Source organism: Phytophthora sojae (assembly GCF_000149755.1).
Source record: "Phytophthora sojae unplaced genomic scaffold PHYSOscaffold_1, whole genome shotgun sequence".
NCBI lineage: Eukaryota > Oomycota > Peronosporomycetes > Peronosporales > Peronosporaceae > Phytophthora > Phytophthora sojae.
This window is the reverse complement of record NW_009258115.1, coordinates 11828047-11848639: the sequence shown is the minus strand read 5'-3', so window position 1 is coordinate 11848639 and position 20593 is coordinate 11828047. Positions and strand designations below refer to the sequence as shown.

At 54.4% G+C, this 20593-nt stretch overlaps 10 protein-coding genes across 10 annotated transcripts; 5 read left to right on the top strand and 5 right to left on the bottom strand.

The window, feature by feature from the left end:
* Positions 1-759: 759 nt before the first annotated feature.
* Positions 760-1074, bottom strand: PHYSODRAFT_381153 (hypothetical protein; the record flags this gene model as incomplete). Its single annotated transcript, XM_009519204.1, has 1 exon — positions 760-1074. A coding segment is annotated over one exon (315 nt), but the record flags the coding sequence as incomplete, so codon positions are not given.
* A 1586-nt stretch (positions 1075-2660) lies between these two features.
* On the top strand, positions 2661-3298 carry PHYSODRAFT_295071 (hypothetical protein; the record flags this gene model as incomplete). The annotated part of the gene is made up of 2 exons (XM_009519203.1): positions 2661-2715; positions 2940-3298. The coding sequence occupies 2 exons, from the start codon at positions 2661-2663 to the stop codon at positions 3296-3298; spliced, it is 414 nt and encodes a 137-aa protein (XP_009517498.1).
* A 314-nt stretch (positions 3299-3612) lies between these two features.
* On the bottom strand, positions 3613-4137 carry PHYSODRAFT_295070 (hypothetical protein; the record flags this gene model as incomplete). Its single annotated transcript, XM_009519202.1, has 2 exons — positions 3613-3873; positions 3928-4137. The coding sequence occupies 2 exons, from the start codon at positions 4135-4137 to the stop codon at positions 3613-3615; spliced, it is 471 nt and encodes a 156-aa protein (XP_009517497.1).
* Positions 4138-5185: 1048 nt separating this feature from the next.
* PHYSODRAFT_323627 (hypothetical protein) lies at positions 5186-7649 on the top strand (the record flags this gene model as incomplete). The annotated part of the gene is made up of 7 exons (XM_009519201.1): positions 5186-5300; positions 5399-5541; positions 5797-5977; positions 6053-6503; positions 6637-6682; positions 6762-6932; positions 7293-7649. The coding sequence occupies 7 exons, from the start codon at positions 5186-5188 to the stop codon at positions 7647-7649; spliced, it is 1464 nt and encodes a 487-aa protein (XP_009517496.1).
* A 1167-nt stretch (positions 7650-8816) lies between these two features.
* On the bottom strand, positions 8817-9309 carry PHYSODRAFT_323626 (hypothetical protein; the record flags this gene model as incomplete). The annotated part of the gene is made up of 2 exons (XM_009519200.1): positions 8817-8870; positions 8953-9309. The coding sequence occupies 2 exons, from the start codon at positions 9307-9309 to the stop codon at positions 8817-8819; spliced, it is 411 nt and encodes a 136-aa protein (XP_009517495.1).
* A 279-nt stretch (positions 9310-9588) lies between these two features.
* On the top strand, positions 9589-10826 carry PHYSODRAFT_538278 (hypothetical protein; the record flags this gene model as incomplete). Its single annotated transcript, XM_009519199.1, has 1 exon — positions 9589-10826. A coding segment is annotated over exon 1 (849 nt), but the record flags the coding sequence as incomplete, so codon positions are not given.
* A 495-nt stretch (positions 10827-11321) lies between these two features.
* Positions 11322-14914, top strand: PHYSODRAFT_344192 (hypothetical protein; the record flags this gene model as incomplete). Its single annotated transcript, XM_009519198.1, has 3 exons — positions 11322-11487; positions 12440-12560; positions 12763-14914. The coding sequence occupies 3 exons, from the start codon at positions 11322-11324 to the stop codon at positions 14912-14914; spliced, it is 2439 nt and encodes an 812-aa protein (XP_009517493.1).
* An 88-nt stretch (positions 14915-15002) lies between these two features.
* Positions 15003-16025, bottom strand: PHYSODRAFT_468175 (hypothetical protein; the record flags this gene model as incomplete). Its single annotated transcript, XM_009519197.1, has 6 exons — positions 15003-15207; positions 15261-15391; positions 15461-15526; positions 15635-15739; positions 15806-15880; positions 15942-16025. 6 exons carry the CDS (start codon positions 16023-16025, stop codon positions 15003-15005), a joined length of 666 nt encoding a protein of 221 aa, XP_009517492.1.
* A 231-nt stretch (positions 16026-16256) lies between these two features.
* PHYSODRAFT_474156 (hypothetical protein) lies at positions 16257-17974 on the bottom strand (the record flags this gene model as incomplete). The annotated part of the gene is made up of 9 exons (XM_009519196.1): positions 16257-16379; positions 16453-16626; positions 16702-16755; positions 16827-16910; positions 16979-17062; positions 17134-17385; positions 17470-17568; positions 17646-17743; positions 17818-17974. The coding sequence occupies 9 exons, from the start codon at positions 17972-17974 to the stop codon at positions 16257-16259; spliced, it is 1125 nt and encodes a 374-aa protein (XP_009517491.1).
* Positions 17975-18900: 926 nt separating this feature from the next.
* PHYSODRAFT_553293 (hypothetical protein) lies at positions 18901-20443 on the top strand (the record flags this gene model as incomplete). Its single annotated transcript, XM_009519195.1, has 2 exons — positions 18901-18998; positions 19157-20443. The coding sequence occupies exons 1-2, from the start codon at positions 18933-18935 to the stop codon at positions 20441-20443; spliced, it is 1353 nt and encodes a 450-aa protein (XP_009517490.1). The 5' UTR covers positions 18901-18932.
* Positions 20444-20593: the final 150 nt, after the last annotated feature.

The window sequence follows — 20593 nt, the reverse complement described above, 5'->3', positions numbered from 1 at the left end:
GTCGAGGAGGACTGTTGGAGATCGCAAGAGCTGGCGCCACCTGCGATGAGTGCAGTGGCGACGATAACGATCTGCGACGACCACAACGACCCCTCCAGCTACACAACACGAAACTACCGATGCATATTAGCCTAGCACAGACATCCTAGCATCATCCAACCTAACTCATTCTGCAATACACCAGGTGCGAGGCACCACTACAAGGAGCAACCCGTGCAGGATCAACTAGTGCTCCCTTCAGTTTAGGCACAAGGTAAGGTTCCACTGCTTGCAAACAAATGATAAAAGTAATGCTGAAACTAGTTACAGCATTACTGTTTTGCGCTATACTACAAGTAAATTACTTTAAATGCGTTGAATTACGTATAATCATGCCATAAAACTGCATTTGACATTCATACATGAATATGTAGACTGATAAAAATAGTGTACAATAATATTTTTATTGAAGAAACTATTATAGTAGTAGTCCTACGCTTTGACGTACCGAATTTGTTTTGTAGAGGGATACACCCTACCGGAGCTGAAATGCAGGGCGCCCAATTTTGCACGGGTAATGAATCGGCACATGACGCCCAGATGTATTTACTAAAATTACTAAACTGAGCACTCTAGCAATTCCTCATCTGAGTCACCTTCCTCAATCTCAGCTACATCAAAATCCCTATCAGGGCGAATCTCACCAACACGACTGTCGATACACCCTAGACTAATGAGCTCGCTCACTACCTCCGCCGCTTCTTCAGGGGGCTCCACTTCCAGATGGCACTTACGATATCCCCCGGAAATGATGGAAGCAGGCATGCCCTTCCAGGCCGAGCTCACCCAGTTGCATATTTCGGCTCTGGTGGGGGGCTTCAGCTTGAACGCAATGGCCGGGTCTCGTTCGAGAAGCTGGGCCTTCAAATCCTCGATCCAGAGCAGTCGTAGACGGGCTTTGAGAGGCCCGTTCCACGTAGCATACGCGGGCTGGCAGACAGACGTCGCCCCCGGTGAAACCTTGAGCAACTCCCACTGGATGACTTCCTTGGACCAGTGTCCAGAGAAGTCATCCCAGAGGAGGAGTACGGGCTTCTCGGGTTGGGGTCTCGCACCGAAGTGATAGCGGAGAAACTCTACAGACAAAGAAGTATTCCACCAACCTTGAAAAAAAAACGTTAGTATTATCATAAAATACAACATGTATGCGTTATTTACCTTTGGCGTTGCCATGAACTTGGACTCCTTCTTTTGTCCGACTTCTTTCCACACGGTTACGCCAAATCCATGGCGAAGGCGTGTGTTGGCTTCACGTCGTTGTAATACCGTCGATGGCTTTGACTTGAAAACAAGAAACGGCGGGTATTTATTACCGTTCTAGTCTCTTAGCAGCATGGCGGTAGCTCTTTCCTTGCTCTTGCCACCGCAGCACACCCACACCGTCTTCTCACCGGTGCCATGCAGTGTTTTAGCGGGTAAGTACTCGAAAAACGCAGCTAAAAGGTAGCACAAGAGCAAAAACATATCCTGTTAGTACGGTCCGTTAAAACATAGCATAAATACAGTGAAACGCACCTGTTTGATCTGCATTGTATATAACAGACACACCCAGTTCCGCCGCTTTAGCCTTCACAGTTTGAGAGAATTCTGCGGCGATCTTGTCCAGCTCTGCTGGGCTGACTTGGCCTTGGCGTGTGCGCGATCGCATTGACAGGCGGTGACGCCTCTTGAACAGACGCTGCCATCCAGAGGACGCCCGGAATCGTTGCACTCCCGCCGCCTTAGCTGCGCTTTACGCCTTCAGGCGTAGCATTAGAGACGTGACTGGAACGCCCTCGGCGCGCAAGTCGTTAATCCAGCTCACGATCTCTAGCTCAACATCTAGAGGTAAGATCGTAGATGATCCGGTAGAGCGAGCTTTTCGCTTGTCCCCACCGCTGACAGAAGCACACGTAGCGGCGATAGAGTCATGCTGGCGAGCCCATTTTAGCACCAATACTCGTCTTCCTTGATACTTCTCTGTTGGTAGATCAGGAAAGAACGTGTCTATAGTGAAAAGAACATTGCAGTGTAGTCTCAGATGCTCAACAACAGCTTTCTTCGTCGCAGCTGTATACGAAGTTAGGACCCGCTTCGTCTTCCACCTTCCTTGGCCGCCAGGCAGGCGTGGACGCCCTGGCGGTGGCGCCCGCGCCATTGCAGAAATGAACGGGCGATGGGCGGCCGAGATTGCAAAAATTACTGGCTTGAAACTGTATCCCTCAGCAATGTAAATCCTAAATTCACAATTGTGATTGGCTAATAATATCCTGTATCCCATACGTGAGTGTATCCCTCTACAAAACAAATTCGGTATTCATTTTCCTAAACGAGCGTGAAGCATCGTACCGAGATATTACCGATATAAATAAATATATCAAATTGGTTTGTCTGGAGCTTATAAGCGAGGGCCCTGTGATATGATTGGTCGCTCTTATATGAGGTTGTCCACTAAAATGAACCCACAAAACATACAATGTAGAAGTGTTTGACACGTCCGTGAAGTGCCCCTGGACAGGCTTCCCTGAGCCAACCATTTGTGGACAGACAAGCTTCGCTGGACCATTCATTTTTGGGCTGGCGGCACCGTCACTCTTTATTTTCTCGCTTCTTCGAGAAGTAGCAGCTTCCACGGCAGACAGATGTACAACAGTGCTTCGCCACGACAGACGCCACCGCACGAGGTTGGCGATTTGGGTAAGATATATGCTATCCCCTGCTTCTTTCTCCCGCGTCTTCTACAGGTCTCCTGTCCCCGTGGGACTTGAAGTCTCCCGACAAACAGGAAGTGCTTTTGAGTGACGTCCTGCGACACAATGGGGAAGAGCAGTTCTACGACCAAATCATGGAGCTGGCCATGCATGCCGAGGATGAACCCCCCGTGATCTTTGACTGAAAGCACGTGGACGAGTTCGTTCAAGCAATCGTTGCAGCCAACAGCCGAGCTGCTAAAGGAGGCGCCGCTATCCCCTCGCCTCCATTCCCGATCCCCGACCTGCTTACGACACACTCGTTTAAGCTGGCGCTGCTCGCCTACGATTACGACGGGAAGGCTGATCCGTTAGGAACCACATGCCGGCCCTGCGATTGTGGTGAGGCAACCCGCGCGGTCGAATGCCTTGGTCGTTTGAACGAGCATCCGTGGACGCAGCATATCATCGCTGTTGGAGGGGCTGGCAATGTCCTGCCCGTTGCCGATCTGTACGCGCCCAAGCCTCGCACGAACAAGCTGGAGCACGCGATTCGCCCACGCCCCAACGGACTGTGGAACATGAAGTGATGAAGACTCGAAGCCCAACCAAACCAACGTATCGACTATCAACTCGTCATTTAGTGTCCACGAGCAATTCGCCGTCATGCGTAGCCAGCCCCAAGTTGCTCGTCATGCGTAGCGCGCCTTAAGTTAAGTTAAACGTGATTTTTTGCTTAATGCAAGTCTTTGCTGTTGCCACCTGTATTTTTGTCGACGTACGCGAAATTATGTGGCGAAGCAACCATGCTATACTTTACTGCTGTAGGTCACTAATCCGGCGAGTCGCAGTGCAGGGCCAACATCTGATCGATTCGGTGGTTTGGTTGGGCTTCGAGTCTTCATCACTTCATGTTCCACAGTCCGTTGGGGCGTGGGCGAATCGCGTGCTCCAGCTTGTTCGTGCGAGGCTTGGGCGCGTACAGATCGGCAACGGGCAGGACATTGCCAGCCCCTCCAACAGCGATGATATGCTGCGTCCACGGATGCTCGTTCAAACGACCAAGGCATTCGACCGCGCGGGTTGCCTCACCACAATCGCAGGGCCGGCATGTGGTTCCTAACGGATCAGCCTTCCCGTCGTAATCGTAGGCGAGCAGCGCCAGCTTAAATGAGTGTGTCGTCAGCGGATCGGGTATGTGGAACGGAGGCTAGGGGACAGGGGCATCTCCTTCAGCAGCTTGGGTGTTGGCTGCAACAATTCCTTGAACGAACTTGTCCACGTGTTTCCAGTCGAAGATAACAGGGGGGTCTGTGGCGGCATGCTTCGTCAGCCTTAGGGCTTCGTCGTACAAGTGTTCTTCCCCGTTGCGTCGGAGGACGTCTTTCAATAGCACTGCGCCATCGTTGTTCGTCTTAGCGCGAGGCATTAGGGTGCTGGTAGGAGATGTAGCCCTTAGCTGGCGTGTTCTTCTTCGAACGAAAAGCAAGTCTGAGGCTATGGGAGGGGGCAAAACAGGATGGTCCTACCCTGTCCAAGTGACGGATTCAGCTTTCGTGGTTGAGTTTCATCTATCTTTCAAGTGCTTTGGCGTGAGCTTGACTCTCCCTTGGAATGAAGTTTAGAAAAAGGAACTTGATAAACCGGTTTATCAACTTCGTCGGCGCGGGGTTTCACAGTTTGAAGGCGGTATATCGGTATTTGCTGTTCAAACCAATACTCTTGCAAAAACAGGAAGTGTAACGGCTTCGCTTCCTGGAGCTCCTATTGGCTCCTCGCGCAGATACCATTGGCTTCGGATAAAGCCGCACCCTTTCAGTAGGGTCGTGGAGGAAACGTACATGCAGCTTCCTCACTCTTGGCACCTTTTCCCGGCAGCGTATCCAAGCCGCACTATCGTTCCAACGCAAGAAAGGCAAATGGCGACAGCTGCATACGCCACCTGCAACTTCTAGGACGCCGTGGCGCGTAGCAACCTCACCATCTTTGCTGGAGACGTCACATTTCAATTTTCCCTGTTTCGAGCACCCCTATCGTCTACCACTTCTCGTCTTCAACACTTCTCCCGGCCCCCAAGCTCCACAACTTCGTTGTCCCTGAATCACATCACCTCTTTGAGAGTTCGCCTTCGCTCCTCGCGCTTTTATCGGTAAGTGCTAAATGAATGCCCGAATCAGCTTTGCGCTATCTAACATTGCTCTCTCTCTCTCTGCTAATATATGTAGTGGGCCGCGCCACAACGCGTGACTACGGCAAACGGGCGGTCAAATAACCCACTTCACTGTCGTCGCCAGAAGCGGTCGGGTTGCAAGTGACGATGGACCAACTCTCTTCCAGTCGTGATTTCAATGCTGAAGGACCAGCCTCCACTCGAGGTGCTCGAGGTGTTGATACAGCACCATCGTCTCCTGTCGAGTATGATTCTGAAGATTACTGTTATGACACTACTGAAGTGACGGCTACACGAGGCTACGCAAATGGCCAGCAGTCCCAAGTGGAATCTGCTGTTGCTGGAGCAAGAGGAGGGCCTGCCCAAAACGTCACTCACGGCTCAGCATTTGCGCGACTTCCGTTATCAGAACAAGCAAGGACGTCAGCATCCCAACAGATACCCTTCACGCAATCAGCACCCCCAATAACTTCGAGTCTACCCTGCGGTGATTTCCGTCGGACGACTTCGAACTCCGTAGGACCCGGTGCTGGAGCTACGACACCAACGCCACACCAGCCACCCGACGTTACTGGCCGTGACTCCTGTGAGTGGCCTCCCGAGCCGACGGCGCTGTATGATGCAGACGATATTGCTCGGATCCCAGCATGTATCCGTGAGGCGGTACTCCAGTTTAGGCCAAACCAAACGTGTACGCCGATGCCTCTGCCCCGAAGCCATCGGTCTATTACGTTCAAATATGGAGTCCGCGTGAAGTGCTGGTTCCGCGAATCCCTTGTTGTCGGGTGGTTGTGCATGGCAAGCGATGCGTGCCGTCGGGATATCACGTTCCTGCCCTTCTATGGAGGAAAACCCACTAATGCTACGAAGCACTTGTGGGAGACGCACCAAATCCAGTCTGAAAAGACGACCCTATAGAATACGCGCAAGCGGGACCGCGCTGAAGAGGTCAACCGCATTCTAGCGTCCGCGTTATGCCGTGACGATGCCAAGCGTTTGTGTTTGTTGCTGGAGACGATTCGAATTGTCTACAACAACTTGCCATTCCGGTTTGGTGAGTACGAAGAGTCAGTCATTCTGAAGGAAGTCGTCACAAAAGGTGAGTTCAAGACAATAGTGAACTCAAGAACGGTGACACATTCACTTGTCGAGTTGTACGCATCCGGTCGCCAAGAGCTGATAGGGTTCATCAGAGACAATCGCTTGGGACATATCAAGTGTTTGACGATGGTTGTTGACTTCTGGACCCCAAAGCATGGTGGCGAAAAGTATCTCGGTTTGCGCATCTACTTCGTCGACTCCCACTTCCGACTGCGTACTGTGCTTCTCGGTACTCGTCATTTCTTGCCCATGTATGGAGAACGCGACCAAGGGATTCGCGGCCCTTTTGAGCGGTGGATTTGTGGTATTCTGTTTGACTTTGGCCTGTCCCCAAGCGACTTCTTCGGCTCCACCACTGACAGCAGCCCCGACGTTAAATGGATGATGAACGAAGGGCTTGGATTAAAGTGGGAATGGTGCATCCCTCACATGGTGAACGCTGCCACCAAGATGGGCTGCGGCTTGACGCGAAAATCGCACAATCCCGAGATGTCTGAGTTGCTAAGCAAGCTATCTCAAACGATGTACGACACCTCCACCAACTCTCCACCAACTCGACACTTGGCGACCTGCTTCCCATGCTGATGATAATGTTGGGGGAAGGCAATGGTACCCAACTAGTAGGCTACAAGCCGCATCGCTTCATGGGGATGGCAGCCACGATGGAGCGGGTACTGGAGAAGTGGCCAGCTCTGGAGGCATGGTACGAGGCGCGTTCAGCTCAGCATGCACGGAAAAAGAAGCGAGCGCCACCAGGGTTTCACCTTGCCGGTTGTCAACAGCATTTGGTGCAGCTATTATCAATCCTTACACCGATTCTTCTCGTGACGAAGCGATCACAGGCGCAGGATACGAATCAAGTGCAAGTCCTGCTGTCCTTGTATACGATGCGCATGACTTCTCTCGCACTTGACAGCCCCATCAGGCGCTACGACACGGCTCCGACGAACGCCGTCAATATTCACCCCTTTCAACTAACATCGCTGGTGGCGAGGACAAGGATGCTGCTACAGAAGGCGTTTTACCACAACTTCTTCCGCCGATATGTAGATGCAGACTACATTGCATCCGGTTCCTACATTTTTGAGATACAACTGTTGATGCATCCTTCGGTTAAGCACGTGGGGAGTCCGATGGACGAAGTGATTGCCGTCGTTGCACGTACTGAAGGGAGAATGCGGGATGATCTTGTCGCTGGTCATGTTGTCGCCGTTCGAGCTGCAATTATGAAGCGCTTGAAGTCGCTAATGCGCTTAGTAGCCAACAGTCAAGACCCAGCACCCGTTGATCCGATTGCTGCTCCAGCTGTGTAGGCCAATGTTTTCGATGACGACATTTTGGCAACCTTTGCAGTTCAACCCATCCGAAGCACCGAACGACCTGCACAACAACGTAACAAGCACGATACTCTCATCGCCGGTGAGCTGAAAAGGTGGCTAGAAGATTCGGATGGGCTGCAGATGATAACAGTTCCTGATCCAGCCAAGACGAGCGTCCGCAGACCGGAGAGTATCCTGGAATTTTGGCATCGGCAGCAGCAGTCCAAGCGCTATGTCTTGCTACCCATGGTTGCTCGCATCCTGTTTGCAGTCCCATCTTCGTCTGCTCAGATTGAAAGGGACTTCGGCAACAGTGGGCAAATGGTGACTGCCCTGCACAAGCACGGCTAATATCGACATGGCTTGCTTCCTTCATCAAAACCGGTCATTTGTCGATGTGTGCCAGTGCCCAAAGCTGAAAGCATCCGAAGTCGACGAACACATTCCAAGCAATGTCAAGATTAACGTGGAACCCGAGGTAGTGGAGCGAATGGAATGGAATCAGCTGGCACAAGCGTGCTTTTCGACATCAAGCGCAAGCGCATTTGCTTCTGACAACGAGGAGGAGACGAAAGACTCAAGCTGGTAGTTTTAACGAGTAGGAGGCGAAAGAATATCAATTTAATAAAATAATGTTTCAAACTAATAAACATTACGAATACTGCAGCGCTTTTACCTTGGCTTGGTGTGATTTCTCCAGCGCATTGCACGGTCAGCGCATTGCACGTGCGGCAGCGCGTAATGCTGTTTCGAGTGTCAGTTCGGCGCGGATTTGGCCCAGTCTCGATAGATTGGCCACGGCTTGCGGCTTCGAGGTTTGAGCTGCGGTTGGTTTACGCCTCACTTTACCTGCTCCAGCTCTAAGAACGCCTTTGGGGTGTAATGCTGGGTGATCGTTGCTGTAGGAAGTCTTGCGACCTTGTCGACCTGGGGAACTAGCTGTTTCATGATCCAATTTTGCCTCGTGCAGCGATTTCATTGTTGCTTCGATCGAGTTCCTGAATGAAGTCATCGCTTGATTCACCTCTGCCTTTATTCGGGAATCCATAATATTCTCCATGTCTTGAAGAATACTCTGGTTCGAGACAACATCTTGCTGATTGTGGCCCTGTGTAGCCATCTCCGCACGAAGATTCACAAATTTACGCTCCTGCTTGTGCTGCAGCTTGTTCAGTTTTGCGTCAAAACACAGCTCCAACTCGCGAGCGCTATCAGCAACAAGTTTTTGAGCTCCACTGTCTAGCTTCTGTCTTTCAGCGCGCAACTGAGCAGAAATCAAATCAGCCACGCTGGAGTCACGCTGTTGAAGACGGTCATCGACATAGGCTTTCATTACCGCTGTCGCTTTATTATTCACCGCTGAACTGCACGACTCCATCGCTGTCTGAAAGAAGTGCTGCGTCCACGACTTCGTGCCCTCCACTTTGCACTCCAGGTCACTCATATGCGCCCGCATCTCGGTTCGTATCCTCTCTTCTGAAGCCTCGACAGACTTACTACACTGTCTCGCCTGCACAGCTAATTGGCGCTCGACTTCTGCAACGTGATGTTCTCTCTCTGCACGAAGGTGAGCTTGAATATCGTTCTGCAGGCTGCGTGTCTGAACTTGAAGCTCTTCATTAAGTCGGCTGTGTGATGCTTGAATACCTTCTACCATCTGCTCGTTCATTCGGCGCTCGCTTTCATGGCGGGTCTGGCTGACGTGCTCGTGTGTGTAGTTCAGTAGTTGCTGCGTCCGCATATCGAGCACCAGAGTTTGTTCTTCCGTCCTGCGTCTGGCCTCCTGCAGCTGAAGCTCCATGGCTTGACGCTCGATGCTTCCGTCCACCAGCACCAGCTCTTCTTGTACGGGTAGGTGTTTCTGCTGATCCTTGATGGAAATGCTTCGGTTGCGCCTCACCACAGCACCATTTAAGCCAGCAGCGTGTGGCGGGTTTCCGCTTTGCAGAGCTTGATCATCGTCGTGGAGCTCACTTGTGTACGATACAAGAGGCGCGTATGAGTGCTGCATACTGCCTCGACTGGTGAGCAAGATGCAATGGCGTTCACGGTGCAGGGAAAGATATGTGCTCTGGTAAGGCCGGGTTAACCGAGAAGTGCCCGACGTCTCATATCAAGGCTATCCAACCAATGGGAGAAGCCAGGCCTGAACTCGTCGTTTCGTTCTCTCGAATAAGTTAAACCTTCGTTCGCTTCCTCCCGCTTAAGTTTTCATGCGTTTGAACCTTAAAACCTCACGAACTGCGGTTCCTGAGGTTAATGGATTCGTCAGTTTCGTGGGGAACAAGTCTTCATACCAGCCATGGCCTGGGATCTCTGAACACGCGGCAGCCTTACCAGCGACGTGGCGTCGAGCTATTTGGAGTCGCTCTGAGACTATGTCATGCCTATCAATGCGCTAGTCCAGATAGGTATTTCTGCTTAGGTCTGACCCAAGAAACGGACACCAACTCCATCGCGTTTTCACCTGAATATTCACGCTTGGGCATGTGAGTCGTACTACGAAGCTGAACTTGCGAATCAAGGTCACCGCCTGCGATGAAGCGCTCGGATGAAGCACCACCACACAGCTTGAGGTGGAGGCCTTGAGCCTCTGACCGACAGTCACCTCCAGGCATTATCACATTTGCTCTCGAACCAGCAAGCCCTCTACCCCACCACCTTCCAACCCCGTCAACCATGACCAAGGTGAACCTTATCCTCAGCTTCGCCGCCGCGGTCGCCGTGGCTCTCACCACCTTCGACGGTGCCAACGCTGCCAGTCTCCGCGCCGTGGACGATGACAGTTTCCTAGGCAGCTTCGACGCCAGCACCGACGCTAGCGACAGTGGCGCGGGCGAGCGCTTCTTGTTCGAGGTCGAAGGAAGTGAAAGCGCTGACGCCGACGTCGAAGGTAGCGACAGCCTCGATGGCGAGCGGTTCCTCTTGGAAGTTGAAGGAAGCGACAGCGCCGAGACCGGCGAGAGCAGTAACAGTCTCGCAGGTGAGCGGTTCCTGCAGGAGGTGGAGGGCAGTGAGAGTACCGGCGACGATGAGGGCAGCGACAGTCTCGCGGGTCAGCGGTTCCTGGTCGAAGTGGACAGCAGCGACGATAGTACCGCCGACGAGGGCAGTGACAGTGCCGAAGGCGAGCGGTTCCTGCTGGAAGTCGAAGGCAGCGAAAGTGCTGAGACCGACGAGGGCAGTGAAAGTACCGACGGTGAACGATTCCTCGAGGAGGTGACCGGGAGTGAGAGTGCTGAAGACGGCACCAGTAGCGAGAGCACCGACGGCGTCCGGTTCCTCCAAGAAGTGGAGGGAAGCGAGAGTGCCGAGGCTGACGACAGCAGTACTAGCGTCGACGGTGAGCGATTCCTCACTGAGATTGATGTCGAAGGAAGCGAGAGTGTCGAGGGAAGTGAGAGCATGGACGGCGAGCGCTTCCTCGAGGAAGTTGAAGGCAGCGAGAGTGCTGAGGACGAGGGCAGCGACAGCCTGAGCGGCGAGCGTTTCCTCGAGGAGGTGGAGGGCAGCGAGAGCGCCGAGGCTGATGGAAGTGAGAGCGCAGCAGATGAACGTTTTTTGGAGGAGGTCGAGGGCAGTGAGAGCGCTGAAGGCAGCGAGAGCGGCAGTGCGTAGGTGGCCGTGCGCCCATGGATCTCGAAGTAGGCTTGATCATTTATAAGTTGATAGTAATATCAAACGCCAGTTGCAATGCATCACTCTCGTTTTCCTACATGCGATCTCCACTTCAACCACTTCAGCCAGCACCACCCAGAGCCCATTCACCACCGTCTGCAGCCTGTAAACTAAAATCGAGGCTTGTTCAAGGACTGCTGCTGAATTCCGTACAACGGGCCAGACGGAAGTCGATAGGGTCGTTCCAGAGTAGCCTCGATTCAAAACTGCGCACCCCTGCTATTTAAATGCATACACTGGAAACGAGAGTGCTGCTTTGACGGCGCACATCATTCCTCGACGACGCCTGTTGTCGTTGACACATGGCTACATGATTCATTTTGGCAGCTGTCGGCAAAGTGGTCCATGCGCGTCTTACGTAACGCCACCGCGCAAACACCGCGCAATTTGCGGGAGCCCCGCACGCGGGCGTGTCAGCGCAGCAACTTGATCCAGCCTCGCAGCACCGGCATCCGCGAAGGTCGCAAAGACAGGAGAGAGCCGCAGCAGCAGCTCGCGCGACCGCCGAAAGGTCCGTCGTCGCCGAGCTGAGCCGAGCCAGTGTCCAGCGCTGGGGCGCACGCGCGTGCATGTACACTCCACGACAAAAAGATATGGACACCACCAAAACTTCGTCAATTTTTATCGTTTTAAGGTGCGGTTTGGACTAGAGTTGCAGAACACGCTGATAAAGATCTGCACGTTGCTAACACGCGCGCTTTTGCTTCTTCAGGTAGCTCACATACAAATCACTGGTTCTGCCCAGGTATGAACAGCTAATCCCCATACAAAATCCTATATTAACCAAAACCCCTTACAAATGATACGACTTGGACTTTGTATGGGGCGACAAAGGAACCAGCCTCACGGCGATACTCGCGACGTTAGACAAAGATCTAATGGCATTATCGTGTACTAGAAGGTGTGTTTAGTAACCTGTAATAAATACATCGACCATCGCACAAAACTGAGCAAGTAGTAAGCGACTGAAATTTCGAGTGGTGGCTACCATGTATTATCTGATGATTTGCGAGGCACGTTCAGTTGCATCCTAGTTAGTGCCAATTTGTAGCTCTGTATGCTGCTATCTCTTGGATATACGATTGTCTTCTCCATTTTAAACTGTTGGTCGATGATATATGGCTCAGTACTAAGGTAGAGTGGAGAAATCATGGGTTCCTTTGTCGCCCCATACAAAGTCCAAGTCGTATCATTTGTAAGGGGTTTTGGTTAATATAGGATTTTGTATGGGGATTAGCTGTTCATACCTGGGCAGAACCAGTGATTTGTATGTGAGCTACCTGAAGAAGCGCAAAAGCGCGCGTGTTAGCAACGTGCAGATCTTTATCAGCGTGTTCTGCATCTCTAGTCCAAACCGCACCTTAAAACGATAAAAATTGACGAAGTTACAGCCACTTTTGGTGGTGTCCATATCTTTTTGTCGTGGAGTGTATGGCGCAGCCAGCCTTCCTGCCGTTGCCGAGCCGAGCTCGAGACCGCGGCGTGTCGACGAAACTGTGTCAACGCGGGCGAGATCGCCAGCCGATTTGCGGCGGCGGCGCTTATCTTCCGCCTGGGCTTCAACCACACGCGCTTCCACTTGGTGTGCGCCACACCGCCTCATTTTTGGACCAATCGCTGCGCGCGTGCGAACCTGTTCAAGCATGTCGTGATGCGTCACACCTCTTTCCTCTTATCGTTCGTATAACATGAAACATCCTATATAACAGGTAACAACAAGTTGCAGACATTTTTGTGCCTAAGCATATCTGCGAATTTCACTACCACCATCAGTTTTCATCCACAGAACCATCGCCTTCCACAGAGTATCCGCTCGGCCTGGAGCGACTGAGCCATCAACTCGGAAACGCAGAAGAGTCTCCATTCGCCAACACTTCACCCGAGCCGCACGCGCTCTTCCTCGCCCGCACTCCACCACTACCTACCCTCCTGCCTGCCCGCCCGCCCGCCGCATGCACTCGTCCCTGAACTTCGAGGCCCTGTGGCCCTCGCCGCCCAAGCGCGCGCTGCCTCGGCGCCGTAGCCGCAGCGTGCGCTCGGCGCTGGCGCGCGCCGTGTTTCCGCGCGTGATGGAGTTCAAGGTCATCAGCCGCGAGAGCGAGAAGCACGAGTTCATGCCCGTCGTGTACCTCATGGAGCGCTCGCCCGCCTGGCGCCGCCGCGTGCCCTCGCTGGTCGAGCGCGCGCTCGTGGAGGACTACATCACGCCGCTGGTGGCCGAGATCCCGGACGACGCCGGCGCGGATCTGACGAGCCAGCTGGCCACCGTGCGCCGTGAGATGGAGCTGCGCGCAAACCTCATCGACCCGTCGCGGCCGTCGCTGGACGGTGTCAGCACCGACGAGACGGACTACAAGATGGGCGTGCTTGTGGACTTCAAGCCCACGCCCGGCAACCCGGGCAAGGCCGCGCTCAACAAGGTCGTGTTCCAGATCGCGACGGCGCTACGCGCCGCGTCCTACAGCCGCGCGCTCGTAGTGCCCGTGGCCATGCACTACTGCTCGGCCGCCAGCTTCCTGGACGTGCGACGCTACGCCGGACTGCGCTACGGCGCGCCCGTGCTGCTGGAGGAGCGCGAAGTCGCCATCTTCGGAGAAGACCCCACCGAGTTCACGCAGCACTTTAGCGCGCGTCTGCGCGCGGCGCTCACGATGCCCCCGCCGCCGTCTGTGGCGCAGATCGAGATGCTGCGGCTCACGCGCACGCTGCACGTGTACTGCGCCAAGGTGGTGCGCGACGACTGCTTCTCTAGAAGACAGCGGGCCTCCATGAACGAGGAGATCATGCAGATCCACTTCCGCACGTCGAACCATCCCGCCATGCACGAGCTGAAACGCAATATGGCGGCTTATTGCGCAACTCTCAAGCACTGGAAGCTGCGAGACGAGGATATCAACTCAGCTAGCGTGCTGCTGGCCGTCGAGGATGTGCCAAAGCACCCACTGCACTTTGTGTGGCTGTTAGCCGCAGCGCTGCGCTTCACCTTCAAGCTGCCTGGACGGTTGTTCCTTGCCAGCGCGTGCGACCTCATCTACCGCTTCCCGCCCCGTAAATCGCACAACAGGTCGCTTCCATTGGGCGCCGCTGCGGTCAAGGCTTCTCTGGGCTGCCTCGCGCTTGGCGTGCTCGTACGTGCCGTTCCATCGAGCATTCTGGGATGGTTTTTCGCTGTGCTTGTGGCGATTGTGATGATTGTGGACGCGGCGACTGCGCACACTGCGGCGGCCGATGTGCAGCACCTCACCCAGCACTGGAAGAAGCTCCAGTTCTACGTAATGGACGCGGACGAATTGACGCGTCTGAAGGAGACTCGTGCTGTGCTGGCTCGCAGCATCCATGACATCGTGGCGCGCTACATGTGCACCGATCTGCCCCCTCCGGTTCTACAGGATGCGTCCAAGTCTGCGGCTTCACCGACCTCTGCGCTGCTGGACAACGACGAGTACACGCTCAACGCGCACCACAAGATATTTATTAACGCGCCGCGCTCGTTCCCGCTGTCTTTCGCTGCCAAGATGAAGAACCCGGAGACTGCTCGACGCGTAGTATACGCACCGAAGATGCTGCGCGATGAGACGTGGCGTAACATCTACGAGACTTTGGCTCCTGGACACCTGCGCTTCCGCGTACTGCTGACTGACAACAAGAGCGACAACCTGCCCATGGACGAGCTAATTGCTACTCCATTCTTCGGAGCCGTGCTGTCCGCTTACATCTTGTACCAGACGCGCTATGGTGATGAAGAGAGCAGCACGTCCAGCTCAAGTGGCGACGACGCTCACTTAACCAACGATGGGGTTCAGCAGGAGCAGGCTCGCGTGTACAGCCAGACCGAGCAGGACGTAGACGAGCAAGCGCTTGGAGGTTATGGCTCCATCCAGGAGATTGTTGACGCAGCAATCCAAATGGCCCAGGATGAAGAGGAATTGACTGAGTAAGATGAATCAATGTATGTACGGTAATACAAACTCGACTGTTGAAAGGATCATGTTGAAGTTGGCCTTAGCTGTATCCTGTGAGTTGACGTTAGCGAAGAAGTACTTCAAGATAAGGATCGTACAAAAGGACCAACCTACCTTGTGCCCTGGTCGACGCAGCAAGTCCTCCTTCAGATGGCGTGTAGCCGACAGGCGCAGATCCATACAAGCGTTGGGTATCTTGCCGGCTGCTTTTCATGGGCGCATCCGCTGACATCAGCAGCTTGTCAATGGTATCCCCGCTCCTGCGGTTGCTGTTGAGTCAGTCAGACGACAAAGTATCATCGAAATATTTGATATCGCTCACCTCGCAGTCGGCGAGTAGCTTCCTGCCTTCTGCAGTGGCAGCTTGGGAACGCCAAAGATGTCGAGTTGGTCTCTCAGTTTGGCTTCCTCTGCTTCAAACATTCGCACGCGGTGGAAGTTCCCGCGAGAAACCTAGAAGACAAGCAACACACCTGAGTAAGTGTCAATTGTAGCGACCCATAACAGAGTAGAATGGCCTACCTGTCCTTTGTAGCTGCTGGAGTAGGCAGCAACGTCTTGAAAAGTACTTGAACCGCAGATGAATCCCTCATCACTCGTGCCCAGATCGGATTTCCTTGCAGCCCGAGGAGGACTGCCCATTGGATGAACGGGTGCAGCGGATGTGGTAGTAGGCATTGGTGCGTTCCGTGCCACTTGTGCTGCCTGGAACTCGCGCAACTTGCGCTGCATCAAGTCGCCTAGGCGGTCCACAACACCGAGTTCGGCGCAGCATTCGTACATCAAGTTCATTTTCGAGTTCTACAACGAGGATTGTGAGTTAGTGTGACGCAGCTGAAGCCAACAGGTTCTCAGAGTACAACGTACAAGTCCGTAGACCTCGCGCTGGAGCTTGTCATTTTGAGCTTTCAACTCTTCGATGGCAACTCGGCTCTCCATGGCCTGTCGACAGATATCCACATCAGAAACACCGCATTATCCCCTACAATGTAACGCAGCTTACCTCGCGCATCCACTGCCCCGTCATCGGATCAAACTTCTTTCCATCGGCGCCACATTCGCCTGCTTGACTTCGAGGAGAGAACATCTTCCGCAGCGACCAGAATTTCAAAACAACTCATCAACAGCAATTGCCGCCATTGCCCAACTCGTCCTCTACTCATATATCTCCGCACTCAAAATAGGTAAAGCCTCATACCACATGGTTGTCAAACGTCATGCCATGTTAGCTCACTGTAGCTAATTGGAACTTGCTCTAGGGGATCTTGTAAGGACCTCTACGGTGTCGGCAGTGCATCGTTCAAAGCGAACGCACATTTCAGATCTGCTCGCGCTGAACCGCACGGTCAATCGTCACGGACTGGGAGTACGGGTTGTAGCGGGCCTGGAAAGGCTTCTTCAAGTCCTCGCAGAAGGCGCGCATCTTCTCCTTGGCGTCAAACTGTGAGCGCATGATAAACATATACATCAACAACATATCCTTCTGAAATACTCTCATAGCAGTATGTCCTCACCAAGCTGTCGGCCACGTAGTAAACGGGCTGGTAGGTCGTGATGGGGTATTTCTGCTTGCAAGCCGAAAATGGGTCCCACGGACGGTACTCCGGCACATCAGCACCCGCAGGGCGGTTGGTAGCACAGGCGTACTCCATCTCGCCGAAGCTCGAAAGCAATCCAGCACCGTAAGCCTATACGATCGCATTTACCACGTTTAGTGATTCAGTACTGTCATCGACATTAGTACACGCAAAAGGGTTACAAACCTTGTATTCACCACGCTGCTTCGTGAGACCAAACTCAACAGAAAACCAGTAGCACTGCTCACACAGACGCAATAATATGGTTAGATGATTGCAACGTGGGCTGAGCATCAATAAGCAAGAATTACCGTGGCTAGTCGCTCGATCTCTTCATCCGACGCACCGAGCGAGGCCAGACCAACTTCGTGCGAAAAGTCAGCGAAATCGGGGTCCTGTTGCCAAATTATGCCGGTTTAAACGCCTTTCATCAACATTTATACATACTGGATAAAGTACGCACCGCGAACATCGGCGCGTGGCCCATGAGCTCGTGGCAAATGTCAGGCTCCGGGGTGTACAGAGGCATCGAGTGGTGGCGAATGTACTGCATCAACAAAGATCAACACAGTCAGCTATCTTCGACATCAAAGCACTCATATCTGTGCGTATGCTTACCTGCGTCGAGAAGAACACACGGAATGCCAGGCCGTTCAGGAAATCGCGCGACGACAGCAGACCACCCACCGGGCGCAGAGTGAAGCCCGTGCACTCCTTGAGGAAGTTCGAGATATCCTGCTGCTGCGGGATGTTGTCCTCGGCGTAGCCGCAGTTGCTCTCCAGCAGCGGGATGATGTAGTTGAACTCGTCGCACGCGTGCTGCTTCCACATCTCCTTCATGCGCTTGTAGATGACTCCCCAAGTCTTGATCTGGCGCATTTCCACATGACAAAACGCATCACATCAGCATACGGATCAAACTAACACCACCCTGGCTCATAACTGCAAACGCACCTCATCCTGCGTGTAGTCAAGCCGAGGAATCGGGTCTCCCTGGCGGTACTTCTGGGAGATCTCAGCGAACATGTTGCGGCGTTTGCGGTACACTTGGTCCTTAAAGCACACAAAACCAGCGTCAGCCCAATGCGATCCTGTAAGCCACACAGCAGGCAATCCAAACGTCCACGTACGTTGAAGCCCGGGTGGTCCGACTCCAGGTCCGTTCCGGCGTCCAGGATGTTGGCCACGGAGCGGTCGAGCTCCTTGATCTTGCGGGGGAACCACGGCACTGCCCACATCCAACGTCAATAACGTCAGTCCACCTAAACCAATCACTCTTTTGGGCCTCTCAGCTGCTCCCACCCTTCTTGTCGTGCAGCACCACGACGTCCAGGCAGTTCCGCTCGAGGTCGGCCATGAGCTCGTCCACCGCCGCGTCGCCGCGCTTGCCCTCGAAGTCGATGAAGAAGCCGTAGTTCATGTTGTGGCCCTTGGCGGGGCGCGACTCGATGCGCGTCATGTTGACGTCGTGCTTCCAGAAGAACTTGAGCGTCTCCTGCAGCGCGCCGGGGCCGTCCTCCACCTGCAGCATGATGGACGTCTTGTTGTCCTCGCGCAGCGAGCCGTAGAGCCGCGCGCTCTGCAGCCACGAGGCCGCGAGTGGCGCGGGACGCACACCCTGCGCGAGGAAGGAGGTGCGGGGGAGGCGGGCGAGCGAGCGCAGCATCACGACGACAGGTGTGCGGTGTGGCGCGGGTTGTTCAAAGTGACTGATTTCCCGCCGGTCTGTTGGGCCTTGAAGTTCACTTTGATTGGACGCGAAAAACCGCGTCACACCATTGTAGGTTGCGACCTAGATTTCAAGCTGTTTACACGTTTCCATACTGAGTCGACCTAGATTTCAAGCTGTATACGTTTCCATACTGAGTCGAAGTCTAAAATGAGAAGAGATGCGTGTTGTAGGTTGCACTATCCACGCGTGTCGAACCCATTCCTCCCACCGATGGGACGAGAATCTCTATGAGACGCAGATTATCATTGCCAAGCTTCAGCGTGTTCGTGCTTGCTGGAATGCACGTGCTGCTACATATTGTACATGTACTGAGCCATACTTTAAATACGTTGACCGGAGGTTGAAGCTACAGTGTGAGAAGCAATCGATCTTGAGTACAGATACCACCCAGAAACTGCAAACCGTATAAATTGATACCCTTGTGGAATCATGATATCAAGGGACATCATCTCAGGAGGGAGCGAGACCATGGCAAGATCAACTTCTGTCCGAAAGCTTGTCATGTAAAATAGTGTGTCCCACATCATTTACATCACGGTACGTACCTAAATAACGGTACACCACGTTTAATCGTAATCGTATGGTTTTATACTAAAACCCTACCATTAGAGGGAAATCTTTCTCCCCGCATTTCACTTCGGTGTTTCGAGAAAGAAACAAGCAGCCAAGCAACGGAAGGACGACGATGAAGCTCACGGTCAAGACTCTGCAGGGCGTCGCCTTCCCCCTGGACGCGGAGCTCACGGACGCGGTAAGCAGCCACACCACCAGAATCTCCGCTTAACGGCGCGTCCACGCGTGCCTCTCTCGCCCCGCGGCGCGCTCTGCAGCCGTGGCAAAAGATCGGGGCAAGACGAGAGACTATCGACTTTGGCCACTGACCATCACTCTTGCGCTTTTTGTCTCCAGGTGTCGGCCGTGAAGCAGAAGATCGAGGGGCTGCAGAACTTCCCCGTAGCCCAGCAGAAGCTCATCCACGCGGGCAAAGTGCTCAAGGACGACAGCACGCTAGCCGAGTACAATGTCAAGGAGAACGACTTCCTCGTCGTGATGGTCACCAAGCCCAAGGCGCCCAAGCCGTCAGCTGCTGCTGCCCCCGCTGCTGCTGCTGCTGCTCTGGCATCTACGCCCGCTGCTGCTGCGGCGGCCCCCACGCCTGCCGCTGCTCCGGCTTCGGCCGCGCCTAGCACGTCGTCGGCCTCCAGCAGCTCTTCAGCCACCGCCGCGGCCGTGTCGACCCCGTCCGCTGCCCCGGCGACGACTGCTGCCAGCTCCTCGTCGGGAGACGGCAGCGGCCTCGTGGCCGGCGAGCAGATGAGCGCTGCGGTGCAGCAGCTCGTGGACATGGGCTTCCCCGAGGACCAGGTGCGCAGTGCCCTGCGTGCCGCCTTCAACAACCCGGAGCGCGCCGTGGAGTACTTGATGAACGGCATCCCCGAGCAGGCTGCGGCACCCGCGCAGACGGCTGCCCCGTCGGCGGGAGGAGCAGGTGCTGGCGCTGGTGGCGACGAGGCGGCCAACTCGCTCGAGGCGCTCCGCAACCACCCGCAGTTCGATGCGCTGCGTCAGCTCGTGCAGTCCAACCCGGCGGCCTTGCCTGCAGTGCTTCAGCAAATCGGCGCCCAGAGCCCAGAGCTGCTGCGCTTGATCCACCAGAACCAGGACCGCTTCGTGCAGATGCTGAACGAGCCGATTGGTACTCGCGACGCTGGAGCAGCCCCGAGTGGAGCTGGCGGCGCGCCCTTTGACCTGGGCATGGGCGGCGGCGGCGCCATGCCGACCCCGCAGCAGATCCAGCAGTTGGTGGACTCGCTCACACCGGAGCAGCAGGCTCAGATGGCGGCACAAATGGGAATGACCCCCGAGCAGCTCCGTGGGCTCTCTCAGATGCTCAGCAACCTGCCTCCCGGAGCTATGGAGCAGATGATGGCATCTATGGGAGGACAGGGCGGCCTTGATGGACTTGGCGGAGGAGCAGGCGCCGGTGCTGGCGGCCACCGGATCATGCTGACTGAGGAAGAGGCGGCGGCGGTTGACAGACTCTGCGAGATGGGCTTCGAACGCACCGATGTGATTCAGGCATACTTGGCATGCGACAAGAACGAGGCGTTGGCGGCTAACTTCCTTATGGATAGCGGAGACTTTGGCGGCGCTGGTGGCGCAGGAGGCGACGACAACGATGACATTTACGGCTAAATATCATACACTTGAGCGAGCGAGCGCCCCCAGGCCTGGTCGGCAAGACGCGCGACACTCCTCTTGCTTTGTAGTTCGTACGTCGAGCGTCTTGCGGGTGATCAGACCGCCGCCTTGTTCTCTCTCGCTGACAGAAATACCGATGCGGTT